This window comes from Hakea prostrata, chromosome 2, assembly GCF_041222555.1.
Source record: "Hakea prostrata isolate BN-2017 chromosome 2, UWA_Hpros_2, whole genome shotgun sequence".
Lineage (NCBI taxonomy): Eukaryota > Viridiplantae > Streptophyta > Magnoliopsida > Proteales > Proteaceae > Hakea > Hakea prostrata.
The window spans coordinates 539764-555532 of NC_142601.1; the positions used below are offsets into that span (position 1 = coordinate 539764).

The 15769-nt window shown below is 38.2% G+C and overlaps 1 protein-coding gene across 2 annotated transcripts in view; it reads left to right on the forward strand.

The window, feature by feature from the left end:
* PRT6 (proteolysis 6) overlaps positions 1-15769 on the forward strand; it is a 66727-nt gene that overhangs the window by 23268 nt on the left and 27690 nt on the right. For both annotated transcript variants that reach the window (XM_089143699.1, XM_089143698.1), the window contains exons 7-11: positions 6156-6359; positions 6517-6612; positions 6693-7207; positions 10919-10970; positions 11085-11727. In XM_089143699.1, coding sequence (XP_088999825.1) covers positions 6156-6359; positions 6517-6612; positions 6693-7207; positions 10919-10970; positions 11085-11727 — 1510 coding nt within the window. The remainder of the gene's footprint in view (positions 1-6155; positions 6360-6516; positions 6613-6692; positions 7208-10918; positions 10971-11084; positions 11728-15769) is intronic.

Sequence of the window (15769 nt, forward strand, 5' to 3'; positions counted from 1 at the left end):
CAAACCAGGTAGGTAGGTAAAAGGCAGTATGGGTTACTGCAGACCAAGTAGGTAGGCAAAAGGCAGTTAAGTTACTACGGACCAAGGAGGTAGGAAAAATCCAACTAGGCTATTGCGAACTAGGCAGGTAGGTAATAGGCAATATGCGTTAATTCGAAAGTCTAAAAAATTTCTCTAATAAAGTGCAAGAGGGCGGCCTTTAAGCTATGTTGATGAGGCGGGGGACCTATTTGACCGGGAAAAAAAAAAAAAAAAACATTTTTTGCTTCAGAGAGGAGGGCTCTGGGGCTTTCTCAAACTTCTCTCTTGGTAATAGGCAGTATGGGTTATTGCGGCTCAAGTAGGTAGGTAAAAGGCTACTTGAGTTACTGCGCACCCTCCTCATGGTAGACTATAAGGTACATGCATGTCCCAAGCTTTAAAAATTGGTTCAAAATATCCAATATGGTAAGTTGTGGACCCATCCAAGTATGTTAATGCATAATGGCAGCGGCAGTAGAGTAGCAAAGTAGAAGATGAAATGGCAAAATATGTAGAAGGGTTTAGGATTTACTGCACGAGGAAATACTAGGTGCAATTTAATTAATGGGATTAAATAAGAAATTGACATAAAGGCAGCGGTATAATGGGACAAGAAAGTTAAAAGAATTAAAAAGCTGAAACAACTCTATTGTTGCCTATCTCAAGAGTCACCAAATACCAAAGTACCAAACTATGCAGCCAAGAAACAATGGGAAAAGCTTTTAGAAGCTGAAATTATGGAGATAATGACCCAAAAGTGTCCTTGATCAGCAGTTTGAATAAAGTTAGGTGGACAGCATGGATGGAGAGATAGATTGGACTAAGAGTAATGCCCAGCTGTGATAGAGACACACAGTACTACACAGCAGCCCGGTTTTGGTTCATATTACCATTTGAGAGCCCTTTCTTGTCAAACATAATAACCTCCGACTGGACCTGAACAATTGAACAGGCAGGGAATAACAACAGCACAGTAAGTGCCCAAAAACCTCCATAAAGCAGAGTAAATTGCAAGAGAGAAAGTGAGCAGCAAGGTAGAGGCATTGGGGCATCATAATTCCTTCAAATAGGGATTGAGTCTTCCTCTAGGTAAGTGCAGTAAACCCTAAAAACCACAATAACATCAGCAATGTAGTTAGGATGCAAATGGGATTTCAGAGATTTTGGGGAAGTGCCCAAAAACAGCAGTGGGCAAGGGTTGTAAGTCGTTTTATCCTTCATGTCATGATAAGAAAGAAAGGGTTTAACTCATAACTTGAACATAAAGTAGGTTTGCAGAAGAGCAGCATATAGGCAACAATAATTTGATGTAGGTTGAATCAAAATCTCCTTGAAATGACTCTGAAAACAGCATAAGAGCTTTACAGCCATGTATTAGGTCCAAATTCTGACTTTAAAGACTCCATCTTCATCTATGTTGTTGTCTGATTCAAAAGCAACAAAACTGAGCAGCAACTGCTGATGGATACAGAAGAGGGGATATGAAGGACGACTCCCAACATTGCAGGTGTTGTCTTCATGCAGGATCCAACTTGAGCTATGATATGATGATAGTTTTATGAAACCAGAGCAAAAGAAAGAGCATAACCAGAGGTGCAGGAGAAGAAGAATTGAATAAGAGGAGGGAGAGTTGTTAGAGATAGCTCTCCGCCTCACGTGCTGTTGTAGTAATAGCTGAAGAGATATCCCATACTTCCTAAGTCTTGTTGCACTCGATTTAAGAAAAAGGGAAACTAATCTTTCTAAGTATTGCTCGTTGGTCGAGTTATATAAAAACAGGAAGTGCAGAAAATAGAAAGTTTTAGAATCACATAATTCACATGTGAGCAAAGTTGTGGGTCATAACTAAGAGTTCGAAATCTTGTTTCATCTTGGTATCTCGAAATATCACCAAAACTTGTGACAAATATTGTCAGGTTTTGATGGTATGTTTAGGTGGGTTTTATGCATTTTCAGGTTTGGTTCTTGGAGAACTATTTTAGGGCCTCTAAACATGTACCTGGTGTTAGTTTATTTAAAGTAACAATCCACTATGGTCCTTTCGATTCACACTCTTGTTTGCTTCTATACAATCAATTCTGAATGTGTTTTCACACTTTTTGAACATTTTAATGTATAAATTCAGATTCATGGAAACTCTATTTTGAAATAAGCTTATACCCTTATACATTGGTTAGGTACTCAAGAGCATAAAGAATAAGTAATTTAAAGTTTAAACACAAAAGTAATGAAGTAAATCATTATTACATATTGTTAAACATTCATAATAAATAAATACATAATTTTCAAGGACATTATTGGAAAATGCTGTGTAAAGATGTGTAGGGAAACTGCCCCTTCAGACTCTGCTTGTGCCCAAGCCTATCTGATGCAAAAGCATCACCAAATTGGGCTTTCTTCCTTCATAATAGTCTAAACTTGGGTCATATGTATTTTTGACATTTAATTCCTTGGGCTTCTTTTGTAATTCGCCAATTTAATGGGCCTAAAATATAGGTTGGAAAACGGGATTTATTTCATGAATTTGGTTTGTAGTCCTATCTTAGATGTATCTCCTTTACTATTTCGAGCTCTTAGTCACAAGGTGAACCTAGTTTACCATGTTTCTCCGCTGGAGAAAGTTATTGGATCGAATGTAATGTCCCCTCCCTTTGTGATTGGGCGAAGGATTGGGAATTATAGTTCTTTCCAGGGGAGTTGCTACTGTTTTATTCTAATGGAATGTTAATGAAGCTATTTCCTCTACATTATATCTGCTGTTGCTCTGCTTTGGTGTTTGTATGTGTGGGGATAGTTGAGTGAAGAGTGTGAATATGTAACCAATGTTACACTGGGATTTGGGAGTGATGTAACCTAGGATCTGGGTTAACTTTCGAGGATCCTCTTTAATTAGAACCAGCTAAATAATGAGCTAACATTAAGGTTTAGGTTACCTATGAGATGGTTTGGGTGTGTTTTGAGAGGTTAGGAAACCCATGGGTAGTTTTAGGTTTATTTTGAGATGGCTAAAAATTACTGGATAACCTTTGGGATGGCTCGAGTAGGGGGAATAGGGTAATAGGTTATGAATTCCCTGGGCCCTCTGGGATGACTTAGGGTTGATGGGACCAGGGAGGGTATGTAACCCAGGGTTTAGGGTTTTTAGAAGAACCTGCACTCTTCTTGGTGTTTCGGTTAGGATTTAAAGGGTTCTACAAGGTTGTTGGAGTGCTGAAATAGGTCTGAAACTCAAGGGAATTCAAAATTCAGAATTCAGATTCTGAATTTCACGTCAACCTAGGGTTTTGGTTTGGCTGGGTGATGGATTAGAGTTGCTGCCTCTAATATTCAGAAGTAGCAGAACAGCTAGTCTGCTGATTAGAAACTGTTTCAGAGAAGGGAATTAAGTTTGGAAAGGTTTAGGGTTTTCTGAAAATTTCAAATTTTTTTCTTCTGCGACATCAATTGAAGAAGACGAAGTGCAGAAATTTCAGAATTCAGAAAATAGGACTTGTTTGGGGAAACATAGGTTAAGACTTGGTTCTATAGGCTTGGGTGACTCTACGAAGGGTATAATGAAGTGTTTTGGGGCCTGGAATGAGGGAGTTCTAGTTGGGGTGAAATCTGAAGACGTGGGAAGGAGGAGGAGATGGGGGATGGCTTCTAGGGTTTGGGAAGGGGGCTGTAACTTACTTGGGCTATTGGAAACTTGAAAAGGATGTTGTTGGACTTGATGACGGAGACTTCAAAACTTGATTGCTAGTTCGCATAAATTTTGGAATGAATGCTTGAGTGCTTGAAGTAGAAGACGGAATTTGAAAATTGCAGTAGTAGCTCAAATCCAGCCCCAGGTCACCCTCCCAGGGATCCCACGACTATACCAACTCTTTCTTCAAACTCAAGTCAATTCATTAATAGTCAGATCTGCCAAATTACAATAAGATTAGGCTGTTTTAGCCTCCTATAACTGACTCCTATTACTTGTCAAACAAGATTTCCTACAATTGACTCTGCTAGAAAACAAGCATTAGATAATCAAAACAGCAGCTGAACTTGAACAAAGAAAAGAGAGAAGAAGAAGAAGAGAAGAGAGATGAATAACTAGTAGAAGAGGCTCGTGATTCTTGCTTAAGAGTCTAGAATCACAGAGCCCTTTTATTTATAGCTTCTAATGAATCTATTACAACTTGAGAGACAAGTAATTGTCCTCTAGAAAAAGGAAACAAAAAATTACAACTTTAGTAACTTCCTAGCTCCTAAAATAGAAAATTCTGAAAATAGAAACTACCACCAAAATAGAAACTATGCTTTCTAAAAGACTCCCAAAACTTATGTAGCAAGACTCCTACATTAGAAATAGAAACTTTGCAGTTTTTACTGTTCACGTGAATAGTAACACAGTATTTACTGTTCACGTGAACAGTAACATGAACAGTAAAATAGTCCAGACTTGCATATACTTCAACATACTACAAACTCAAAAACAATCTCCTTTCAAGATGAGACTCCTAAAATTAGAAACCATATCTTCACCTACTAACGATTACAACTAGTGCCCAAATGCCGACATAACTCAACATCGAAGACTCCAAATTAAAAAATAAAAACAGAATTAAAAATCAGAAATTATTCTAAACTGAAAAGAACTGTCATGTACCCTAGTTGGGTTCTTGTTATGTGGGCCCACCTAGCACTAGGAACTGGGGTTGTGAGAGGGTGCTATGCTGTGAAGGGGAAGGGCTGGGGGTGCTGTGTGAAGAAGGGGAAGGGGCTGGGGGTGCTTACTTGGGAAGAAGGTGGCTGCTATTAGAATTTGCTGAATTTGCATAAGAATCACCCTTCAGCCTAGATCGCAGGGTTTCCTCCCCTCATGGACCAAGCCCCGGATTTTTCTTAAACTCCAGATTGCTTTCTTTATGAACACCATGGGCTATTATAGCCTTACAACCTAAGTAACTTCACTTAAATTCAAACTGGGGAACCTTATCCATAAAGGTCTCCCTTTACAAGGACTTAACTAATTAAATAAGAAAAGGACTTTTAATGAAAACCTAATTGGACTCTTACATAAGACTTCTTGAAGGAATCAAATTGCTAACTCTGAGGAGTCTTACTTGAAAATTGGACTCTAACTCAGAATATTACATAGACTGGACTCTATCACAACTCACACAATAATAATCCTAATAAGAAAATAAAGATAGATCCATGACCCTTGGATTGAGGAGGTTCCAACCAGACTCCTCTTGAGCCCTAAAAGGGCTGGGAAAATGACCAAGATACTGTTGGGGTATTCGGCCAGCTTGAAAGTGGTTCTTTTGCGTCTGGTTTTGTGGCCCAATTATAGGGGGCCCAACCCTGGTTGCATCATGGAGCTTAACATCTTATGGTGGGATTGGGAGGTGTTGTTTTTAAATAGGGTAGCATCTAAGTGCAGATCCAATGTTGCCTCCGTTGAGTTTTCCTAATGAAAACTTACTTTTTATTCATCTGCATGAGGCTTCAAATTAAAGGCTGACAACGGTATTACAGAGTCCTTTTTGGACTGAAAATTTAAATAAAAATAGTCCTAAGCTAACTCTAACGTGATATTCTGCCTAATCTTAACAACCTGCTTTCTTTTTCAAGCACAATTAAATGACACAAACTCTAACCCAACCCCCCCCCCGCCCAGGGTGCATGGAAGTTAAAGATAACCCTAAACATTTTAAAAGAGAAGGCATGAATACCCTAACTTAAATTGATCCAATAATTAAAACTAACTGAGCCAAGAAACTAGTTCAACCAACTAGCATAAAAGAAATCTGGGAAGATATTGTACTCAACCCATATAGCCTTGTCTTGGGTCCTTGAAGTTCGCTGATTACAAGAAATGTACCAACCCTAGGTCTTTCTGTAAGGAAAAGACGTCCTCTTTGCTTCCACGTCTGCCTCAAGAATTCTGGGAGCTGGATTGGGGCTTTCCTTGTATCCAAAGGGATACTGAGAATTATTCAGATATTAACCAATAATTTTTATACTTTAACACCATGATGAATTTATTTTCTATTTATGACTGATTGGTCTGTCTCTTTTTGTTTAATACCTGTTTCATAATTGTTTGAGTGCCTTGGTTAATTTTTTGTGTTCTTGACTCACTTGAGTTTCGCTTGCAGGAGAAAATGAAAGCTGCTCAGTCCAAATTTATGGCAAGCCTCAACTCGACTGCAACGGATTTGTTGGATGATTCAAAATCCAAACATGAAGAAGTTATTGTCCCCGATGGTAATCATGTCTCAGGAGATCCAACCCCAGTTATTTGTTCTCTTTGTCGTGATCCAGATTCTAAGAATCCCTTATCTTTCCTGATTCTTCTCCAGGTTGGTTATCCAATTTTTTCTTCTCTTGTTTCTTTTTCCAAGTGAAAGTCCTTTCTGAACTGTCATTTGAATTTTTGTTATAATGGCACAACATTGTTTTCTTATTTGCCAAAGCAATGGTCTGATCAGTCTCATCTGTTCCTGTCATTGTGACCAGAAATCTCGACTTGTGAGTTTCACTGAGAGAGGCCCCCCATCCTGGGATCAAGTTAATCAGTCAAGGCAGGACCGTCCTATGTTCACAACAGACCAGGTAACTGACATGGAATGAGGAAGCTTTTCTCATCCATTTTTGCAAAGTTTTCATCTTCTAACTTACTGGTATTGATTCAGAATGCAGATAATGTGTATGGACATGATGGGCTGCGTGGTGAAGTCGGTGCTATTCTGGACTTTCTGAAGACCCAGTGTTCTGATGTGAGGGATATTCATCTATCGAGTGCATCAGCAGTTACAAACATAAATACATCTTCTTTTGAGACAATGGAAGAAGGAATTTACCAGTCTATTAAGAGGGATTTGCATGATAGCTTGTCACATGTGAGTTTTCTGGACAACAATGAGGAATCTATAGCTTCATATGCTGTTGAGCAGTCAGGAGGCGATGGTGCTGAATCTTCTTTGCTTGAAAAATATGTAGCATCTCTTTCAAGAGACACATCAGAGAACCCTTCAGGCTCCAAGATTTCTCTTTCACGTAATGAAAGTGCATCATCTAAGTCCAATATTTGGTTTACACCATTTGATGGATTTGGTCCCTCTGATTGTGATGGAATTCATATTTCTTCATGTGGGCATGCTGTGCATCAAGAATGCCGTGATCGTTACTTATTGTCTCTGAAGGAAAGGTAACTAATTCCTGTCCCTTTGCTTTTCTATTCTCCTCCCCCTCCCCCACCCTCCCTAACACATCCTCATCAGGGTTGATTATTTTGAACTCATTGTGAGCTATAAGATGTAAAATGATACTGATACTGAAGAAAAGAGAAGATAAAAAACAATTCCTGAAAGATATAACCAGAACTAACAACGAGAAGAAGGGAGAGGAGACTGCCGCAAGGTAGAGTAGCAGCTTATAACCTGCATCAGTCCTATATAAACAACCAATTACAAAACTGTGAGGACTAGGAAAATTCTATGGTTGTCGTGTTTTAGAGACTAATTAACCTTAATAATGAGCATTAGCAAACTCAGCAGCAGTATTTGGAGGAGCGATCAGAAATGCCAAGGGGATGCCAATCCTGGCTTACGTGGGGAAGGAAGAAGAATCATTAGCAATGGAAACTCATGTGATTTATAGAGGGTCTTCAATTTCATACAGAAAAGGGCTTCTTGCGGTATCTATCAAGTCAGATTTTTAAGCTGGCAATTGATATAATCAATGAGAAAGTTCCAGGTCTGTGGAAGGCTTGAACCTTAAGAGGAAAATTATGCAGGAGGAAGCGAAACTCCATGATAGGAGTCTAGGCTTGTATGGCAACACAAGAACCCGCCGGCAAATTGTGTCACAGGGATGGGGGAATTAACAGAGTTTACCAAAGAGCTTAAGAATCTAATTAGGATCTACAGTCCCTATTCCCGGAGCCACATTTCCATATCAGTCATAAAAATCCCAGAAAATCCCTTACAGCCTCACCTGAAATTTCGTTCTTTGGTTCTGTTTTTCTAATTTCCCGGCAGCATTGCCCCTTTTCTTAAGCACTTCCAAGGCTTCACATGAAGCATTTGTTAGTCAAATTTCTTCTTGTTCCATTGTTGTCTTATTGTTGTGGCTCTAGTAGGGCAAAATGTAAAGTATCCACTTCTCAGTCGTAGTGATGATATTGCCTTTGCCTGCATATACATGTTTTGTGTGTGTGTGCATGTGGTTTTTTTGTTTGTCTTTTTTTTTTGGGGGGGTGGGGGGTGGAGGAGGGACTATGAATGGTATATTTCCTGGATTAGGTTGATTCTTGTTTGGTAACAAGCTCTTTTTTCCTTCATTTGTCTTCCAGTCACGAGCATAGATTATAGATTCTAGTCACTCCCATTTATTACCTATTGATCAGGAGATCGATTGGTTTTTGAAGCAAATTTTCTCATGTTCAAGCAAAAATTGTTGGGATTTTTTTATTCTTGATTTTCAGGAAGTTCCATTGATTGAACCTAAGAGGGATAAGTTTCTGATTGGTTTGGCCAGCTAGCTATTAATATATATATATATATATATATATATATATATATATATATATATATATATATATATATATATATATATGGGTAATTTTCATTTGGACCCCCTGAGGTTTGGTCCAGGTCACTTTCAGTCCAGTTTAAGTTTTCTTTTGCATATGGCTCCCCTGTGGTTTTAAAAAATGATTAAATAAGGACACACTTAACAAAAATAGTTAGTTTAATCAATTTTGTGACAAAAATACCCTTGTGTCTGTTGGACTTCTTTTTATTATTTTAGTTTTAATTTATTAACATAGATACTATCAAATTACCCTTCCGTTCACCCTCTTCGCCTCTTAGTTTCTCATCTTCTCCTCCTCCACCACCACCACCGGCATCACTTGCAACTGCCCCACCATGACTGAACTTCGCCGGAGAAGAATTACAGCTGAAAAAAAATCTCTGTTTGAAGAAACAGCAGAAGGTGAATTTAAATGGGTTTCTTCCTGCAGTAGCAGAATAGTTAGGGAGGGTGAATTCTCTGGAGTAGTCTTAGGTGGGGCTCCCGACTTTCCCTCCCTTTGCTCAATCTTAGAGTTTTTGTCTTTCAGTAATCGAATCTTCAATCCCAACTTGTTTCTTTTTGTGTAAGAACACAGGAACATCAACTTGGGTTCTCTTAGTTGTTAGTAATAATAATAACAAGGACAAGCAGCCATTGAGAGATAAAATAGCTTCCGATGCCAGAGGGGTCGATCTAATACTTCACTCTCAACAGCATAAACCAAAAGTCAAAGATTCTGCAGGTTTTTTTTCCCCAATTTGCATTCCTAAAGAATGATTTAACTGTTGCAATGAAGTGCAAAACGATAGCATAAATGTAGAGCAGTAGTAATAGAAGTTTAGGTGAGATGGGAAACAATCATTATTGTTAAGGATATCTCTTTCGTCTGGAAAATCAAACCACCATGTGTAATAATGTTGAACCCCTTCTTCTCTGATGCGAAGAATATCAAACCAAGAATACGAATTAATACACAAACCTCTCTTTCTCTCTCACTGAATGTGTTTTTCTCCCATTTTCCTTCTGGGTTTGGGGTTGAGGTTGAACGACCGTGGTGGGTGTTGCCGTCAGAGATGGGTTTTGATTTGAGTTTAGGCTTTGAGACAGATGTGGAGCCGATGAGGATGAATAGGAAAAGGAAGGAGAAGGACCAGATTAAAATCGAGCATGGCCGATTCAATTTAGAAGCGGAATCACCTTCTTAATCTTGGAAACTGTGAAATCTGTGATTTCTTTGCATTCTAACCGGCTCCATTGCTGCGGGTTTTGAGAATTTTGATGGGAGAGTATAGGAATCAAATGTTCCAACTCCATTAGCAGGTTAAGAGAGCTCAAACCTTAACTACTGCACCAGTTCTTTTCCCAAGATGCAACTATCACCAGGTTAAGAGAGCTCAAATCTCTGTTTCAAGTAATAAATTAAAACTAAAATAATAAAAAGAAGTCCAACAGACACAAGGGTATTTTTGTCACAAAATTGATTAAACTAACTATTTTTGTTAAGTGTGTCCTTATTTAATCATTTTTAAAACCACAGGGGAGCCATATGCAAAAGAAAACTTAAACTGGACTAAAAGTGACCTGGACCAAACCTCAGGGGGTCCAGATGAAAATTACCCTATATATATATATTTATTTTTTTTCTTTCAACAAAATGTTATTGTTGATCAAATACATTGCTTCTTCAATGGGTTTTGTTTTTATTTTATTTTATTTTTTTCATTGTGCAGTGTACCTAGCCTTTTTTTTTATATAGAATTTAAAGATAATGTACTAATGTGCAGTGTGAAGTCTAAAGGTCTAACTCAAATTTGAAAATTCGAATGGGACAAGTAATAAATCTCGTAAATAATATATTATATGACCTTTTAAATTTTGTCTTCTAGCGGTATGTGAAGTGACGTGGCAGATATCAAAGAATTTCCTATAAGCGTATGTTTGTTTTACTAGATCCCGCTTTTGGTAATTTCTACAATTCATTTCCAAATGAAGTACCTTTTTTTTTTTTTTTAATTTTTTTTATAACTTCTTTACTTGCTCTATGAATGGAAATTATTATCATACTTGCAAAAGTACTTACCAATTTATTGTTAATCATTTTGAATATTGTTAATTATTGTAAATTAGTTATTGCAATAGTATTAATGGAATTACTGAAATTTGCCTATACTTTATCTTTTTAGATATTTTATTAATAACTAGGGTTAATAACTAAGTAGTAACTTTTCACTAGCAACTTGATCGTCTAATTTGACTGCTTGCAACCTCTTTATTTGAATTGAAGATTAGATGTATTGGGGAAAAAATTAGATTTTTTTAGTATTAATTTTTACTTTTACAGGTACAATAGGAGACTAGTTTTTGAAGGAGGGCACATTGTAGACCCAGATCAGGTGAAATTCTCTACTTTTGTGAATGTTGGGGGTTCAATTTCTTCTTACTTCATTATTTTGCGAGTAAGAAAAGAGATACTTAACCGGATTTGTATTCTACAATTTTCTTTTCAGGGGGAGTTTCTTTGTCCTGTGTGCCGCAGACTTGCAAATTCAGTCCTGCCTGCACTCCCTGCTACTTCTGGTAATATAAGGAAACCAATAATGTCTTCAGATCTGTATTCAACAACAACTTCTAGTTCTTCAAGTGCATCAACTTCGGAAGCTACTGTTCTTTGCCTACGACAAGCCATAGCTCTCCTTCAAAGTACATCTAATGTGGTTGGGAAGGGTGTGCTCCTGAAAGCATTCTCCTCACAGCGTAGCAAAAGAATGAGACATGTTCTTGAACCTGTCTTTCGTATACTTGCAAAATTGTACTTTGCGGACAGACATGAAAAGTTTGCAGTATCTGGGAGGCTAAGCCATTCTATGGTTCTTTGGGACACCCTTAGATACTCCCTCATGTCAACAGAAATTGCTGCACGAAGTCGAAGATCTTTTATGTGCAGATTAGATTCAACCTGTGGTTTATATAAAGAGCTTGAATCTTCCAGTGGATTTATTTTGTCCTTGTTGCTCCAAGTTGTACAAAGTACACGAAGTGAGGATTCTGCTCAGGTGCTTCTTAGGTTTAGAGGCATTCAGCTTTTGGCAGAGGCTGTTTGCTCAGGTGTTTCTGTGTATGACATGTCCTCAGGCACCAGTAGTCAAAAAGGTAAGTTATCTTGCAATTCTCATTTACCTGTAAGTTGTATATATTTGCAGCTTGCAGTCTAGACTCTCGAGACATTTATTTGAGTTACCATCTTGTGTGATACCGTAGCCTGTGGTAGCCTAGTGTTTTAGCCCTTAAAATTATCTCTGGAAAACGCTTAAAGTAGTATAAATAGCCAGGTGGTGGGATTGGGTGAAGGCGAGCTGTATGTTTTATGGTTTCTATTGATTACAATTAAGTACACTTGATGGTGTAAGAACTGATTGGTAACTGGAAATGCTTTGATTTATAGCACTCCTCCATGATTGTTGCCTTGTATTGATTAGATCACTATCTTGAACTCTTTCAGATATGCAGTTCAACCATGCATAATGTTCTATGTTTTCAACTAGATACACAGTTTAACCTTCATGATGATCTCTATTTTCGGTATAACCATGCTTGATGATTTTTATTTTCCATAGTTGTCATGGTGTCTGGGGGTCACGGGAGTGATCAAAGCTAAGGTGACACCATCTGGGCAACAAGGTGCCACCTAGGCAACCAAGATGTCACTGGATGCCTGGGCACCAGTGTAGCAGCTTGACAACTTTGGTATTTTCAGTTATACTCAGACAGTTATCCCATTTTCTGTTGACCTTTTTATTTGGGTTTAATTATAAAAGGGAGGCATTTGAAGACAAAAAAAAGGAAGGGGGGGGTTCAAAGCAGCAGAGAGGTGTGGTGGCATTAATTATTCAGTTTATCCATATCTGAAGGAGCTTCTAGAGTGCTGCACACTTCTCTCTCTCTCTCTCTCTCTCTCTCTCTCTCTCTCTCTTTATCTCTCTATGTCTCACTCTCTCTCTCACTCTCTCCCTCTTATTCATTTAACTTCCTGATCTATGAGAGTATGCTCACCTTGAGTGAAAGCTCTTGTTAAATTATGAAATATTCTAATTTAGTAACGGAGATGTAAAATTTATCATACTTATTAGACTAGTGCTTTTGTATTTATTGACCTTGTTTTAACAATTGTTACAAAAACTATCAAAAGATTAGTGGAAAATCAAGAATCAGTATCCAATAGATAGTAATTGCACATTTCCTCAGGGAATGTGCAATTTTTTGATTTAGTAGCTCCTAGGATATTTGATCTCCCAGTTGCTCTTAGTATCATCTCAAGGTTTCCTTTGTTGTTTGTATTTTTTTTTTAAATAGCTTGTATTAGGATGAAATATCAGATTTAAGAATGAATTGAGGTTGAATTTATTAGTGCCAGCTTCCCGTCCCTGCACTCTTTTTCTTCATGTGCAATTTCCTCTTTCCCCTGCATCTCTTAGTTCCATCTAGGATTTTTCCTCCACTCCAACCAACCAAAGGATCAATGATCCTTTGTAAGACTAGGTTTTTGTTATTATACTCGTATGAAGTACAGAAGGTATTTATAGGTACAAGTGAAACACAATACTAAACTAGTGCTGACATAGGTGTAAGCGTAGATGCCTTATCATGCCCCCTCAAGCTAAGACGGGTCCATGACTGTGAGCTTGTCATGCATAAGTAAAAATCTAGTGGCGGAAGACCTTTGGTGAGAAGATCGGCAAGTTGATCAACATTAGAAATATATCGAAGAGAAAATTGTTTTGTAGGCACGAGATCTCAAACAAAGTGAAAATTTATCTCCACATGTTTGGTATGATGGTGAAAGATAGGATTAGCCGTCATGTGAGTCACCCCAATATTATTACACCGTATAGTACGAGCCATAGGAAAAAAGGCACCAATTTCTCCCAACAAGGACTGAAGCCATAGAAGCTTAGTAATGTAGATACCGAATTTGATTGATCAAAATAGTACCCAAATAGGACCTTCTTACAGGGAGTCAATTGCAAATTTGATGGACTTAAGGTGAAACAGAGCTTAGATGGGAAAGAGGGCTGAAACTATAATAATATTATAACGGGCTGAATAGATCTTCAAATAGGGGCAAAACTATAATGAAGAAAGTGACAATAACAATGTAACATATAACACCCGGGCTTCACACCGTAAGGTGGATCGATTGGATCGAACACCAACCTACCTTGATCAGACACAAGGGTTCTCCAAAGAGGAGGAATGCTAGCAAGCAATTTGAATTCAATTCATCAATTGTATCTTCACCTCTTACATAAGTCTCTCTATATAGCATTCTAAAGAGACATAAACACTAATGGTAACATCCAACCACTAGCTAACACCACCTACCTATTAATAACTCAACTACACAACACCACTAGTCAAAACAATCATGGAAACATCCACCTACTACACCCCACTACTAGCTCCTTTTATTGACTTTTCAAAGCTAGACTTGGCCTTAGTTCAAAATATGTGGGCTGGTCTTCTCCCACTAAAGTAATTCAAGCCCATGAAACCATGGGCTCATTTTAACCCACTACAATATTCCTAGCCCATGCAAGCCATGGGTTGTTTTGGATCATATCTTTAGGCTTTGATGGGCTTGACCATTGGGCTTTTCTCTTCCTTGTATATGTTGCCAATTCTGAATCACTTAGTAGCAGCACAAGTGATGGCCCAATGTTCTGCCTCACTGGAAGAGAGAGAAACAGCTTGCTGCCTACGTGATCCCCAAGAAATCAAGTGACTACCAAGAAAAACACAATAACCAGTGGTTGACCGATTGTCATTAGGACAACCCACCCAGTCGGCATCAGAGAATACCCAGCTAGCACCATAGAAGACTGACAGGAGTAGAACAAACCCATAGAAAAAGTCCCTCATAGATAGGGAAGGATCCTTTTCACAGCACCCTAATGTAATCAGTCTGTGTGTGCATAAATTGAGCCACGTGACTCACAACGAAGGCAATATCGGGTCGAGTATTAGCCAAATATTGCAAAGCTCCCACTGTATGTCTAAACTTAGTCCTATCCCCAAGGGAATACCATCAGAGATTGACAAAATAGACGCTAAAGGAGATGAAACCGGCTTTGCTTCAGTTATCTTAGTATGAGCCAACAAATCAAAAATATACTTTTGTTGGGAAAGAAATAGCCCCTGAGGAGTCCGAAGCACTTCAATCCCTAAAAAATAATGAAGATCACCCAAATCTTTAATGACAAAGGCAATGTCCAAGGCCTTGATGAGAGAAGAAATAGCTTCCAAACTATTTCCTGTCACTAGTATATCATCAACATAGATAAAAAAAAAAATACAAGGTAACTTGGGAATTTTTTTAGAAGAACAAAGACGTATCTATGCGAGATCCTACAAACCCTTGAGAAGTAATGAAAGTAGTAAGCTTTGTATACCAAGCTTGGGGTGCTTGTTTCAAACCATAAAGAGATTTCTATAATTGACATACATGAGTAGGATGTGCCAGGTCAATGAACCCTGCAGGCTGCTCCATTAAACTGTTTCAATGAGATCACCATGCAGAACTGCATGGGACACATCGAGTTGCCTATTAGGCCACTGATTTGTAACAACAAGAGATAAAATGAGCCGAATAGTGGTATGCTTAAGCTTAACCACAGGACTATAGGTGTCACCAAAATCAAACTGGGTCTCTGGTGAAGTCACTTAGCAACTAAACGAGCTTTACACCTATCTATAGAACCATCTGGACATCGTTTGATGCGAAAGACCCATTTAAATCCGATTATATTTTGTGAGGTTGTAGATGGAACTAACACCCAGGTACCATTTTGCATTAATGCGTTAAATTTCTCCTGTATAGCTTGACGCCATTGAGGAAATCTTGCTGCTTGAACATAAGCAGTTGGTACACTTTCATCTTCACTAGTGGCCTTAGTATTCAACAGAATCTTGGGTCTTTGAATACCAGATTTAGGCCTTGTGGTCATAGAGTACCCAATGTTAATTAGAGAAGTCTCTAACGTTGAAGATACCCCTTATTTTAATGGATCTGAAGCAATAATAGGCATCTGATCAGAATCATTATTTTGACATGTTGCTACTGTAGCTGAATTTGGATTTTCAACACCAATCTCATTATGGTGATGAGTTGGGCCAGTTTGAGGCAAAACTGGAGAAC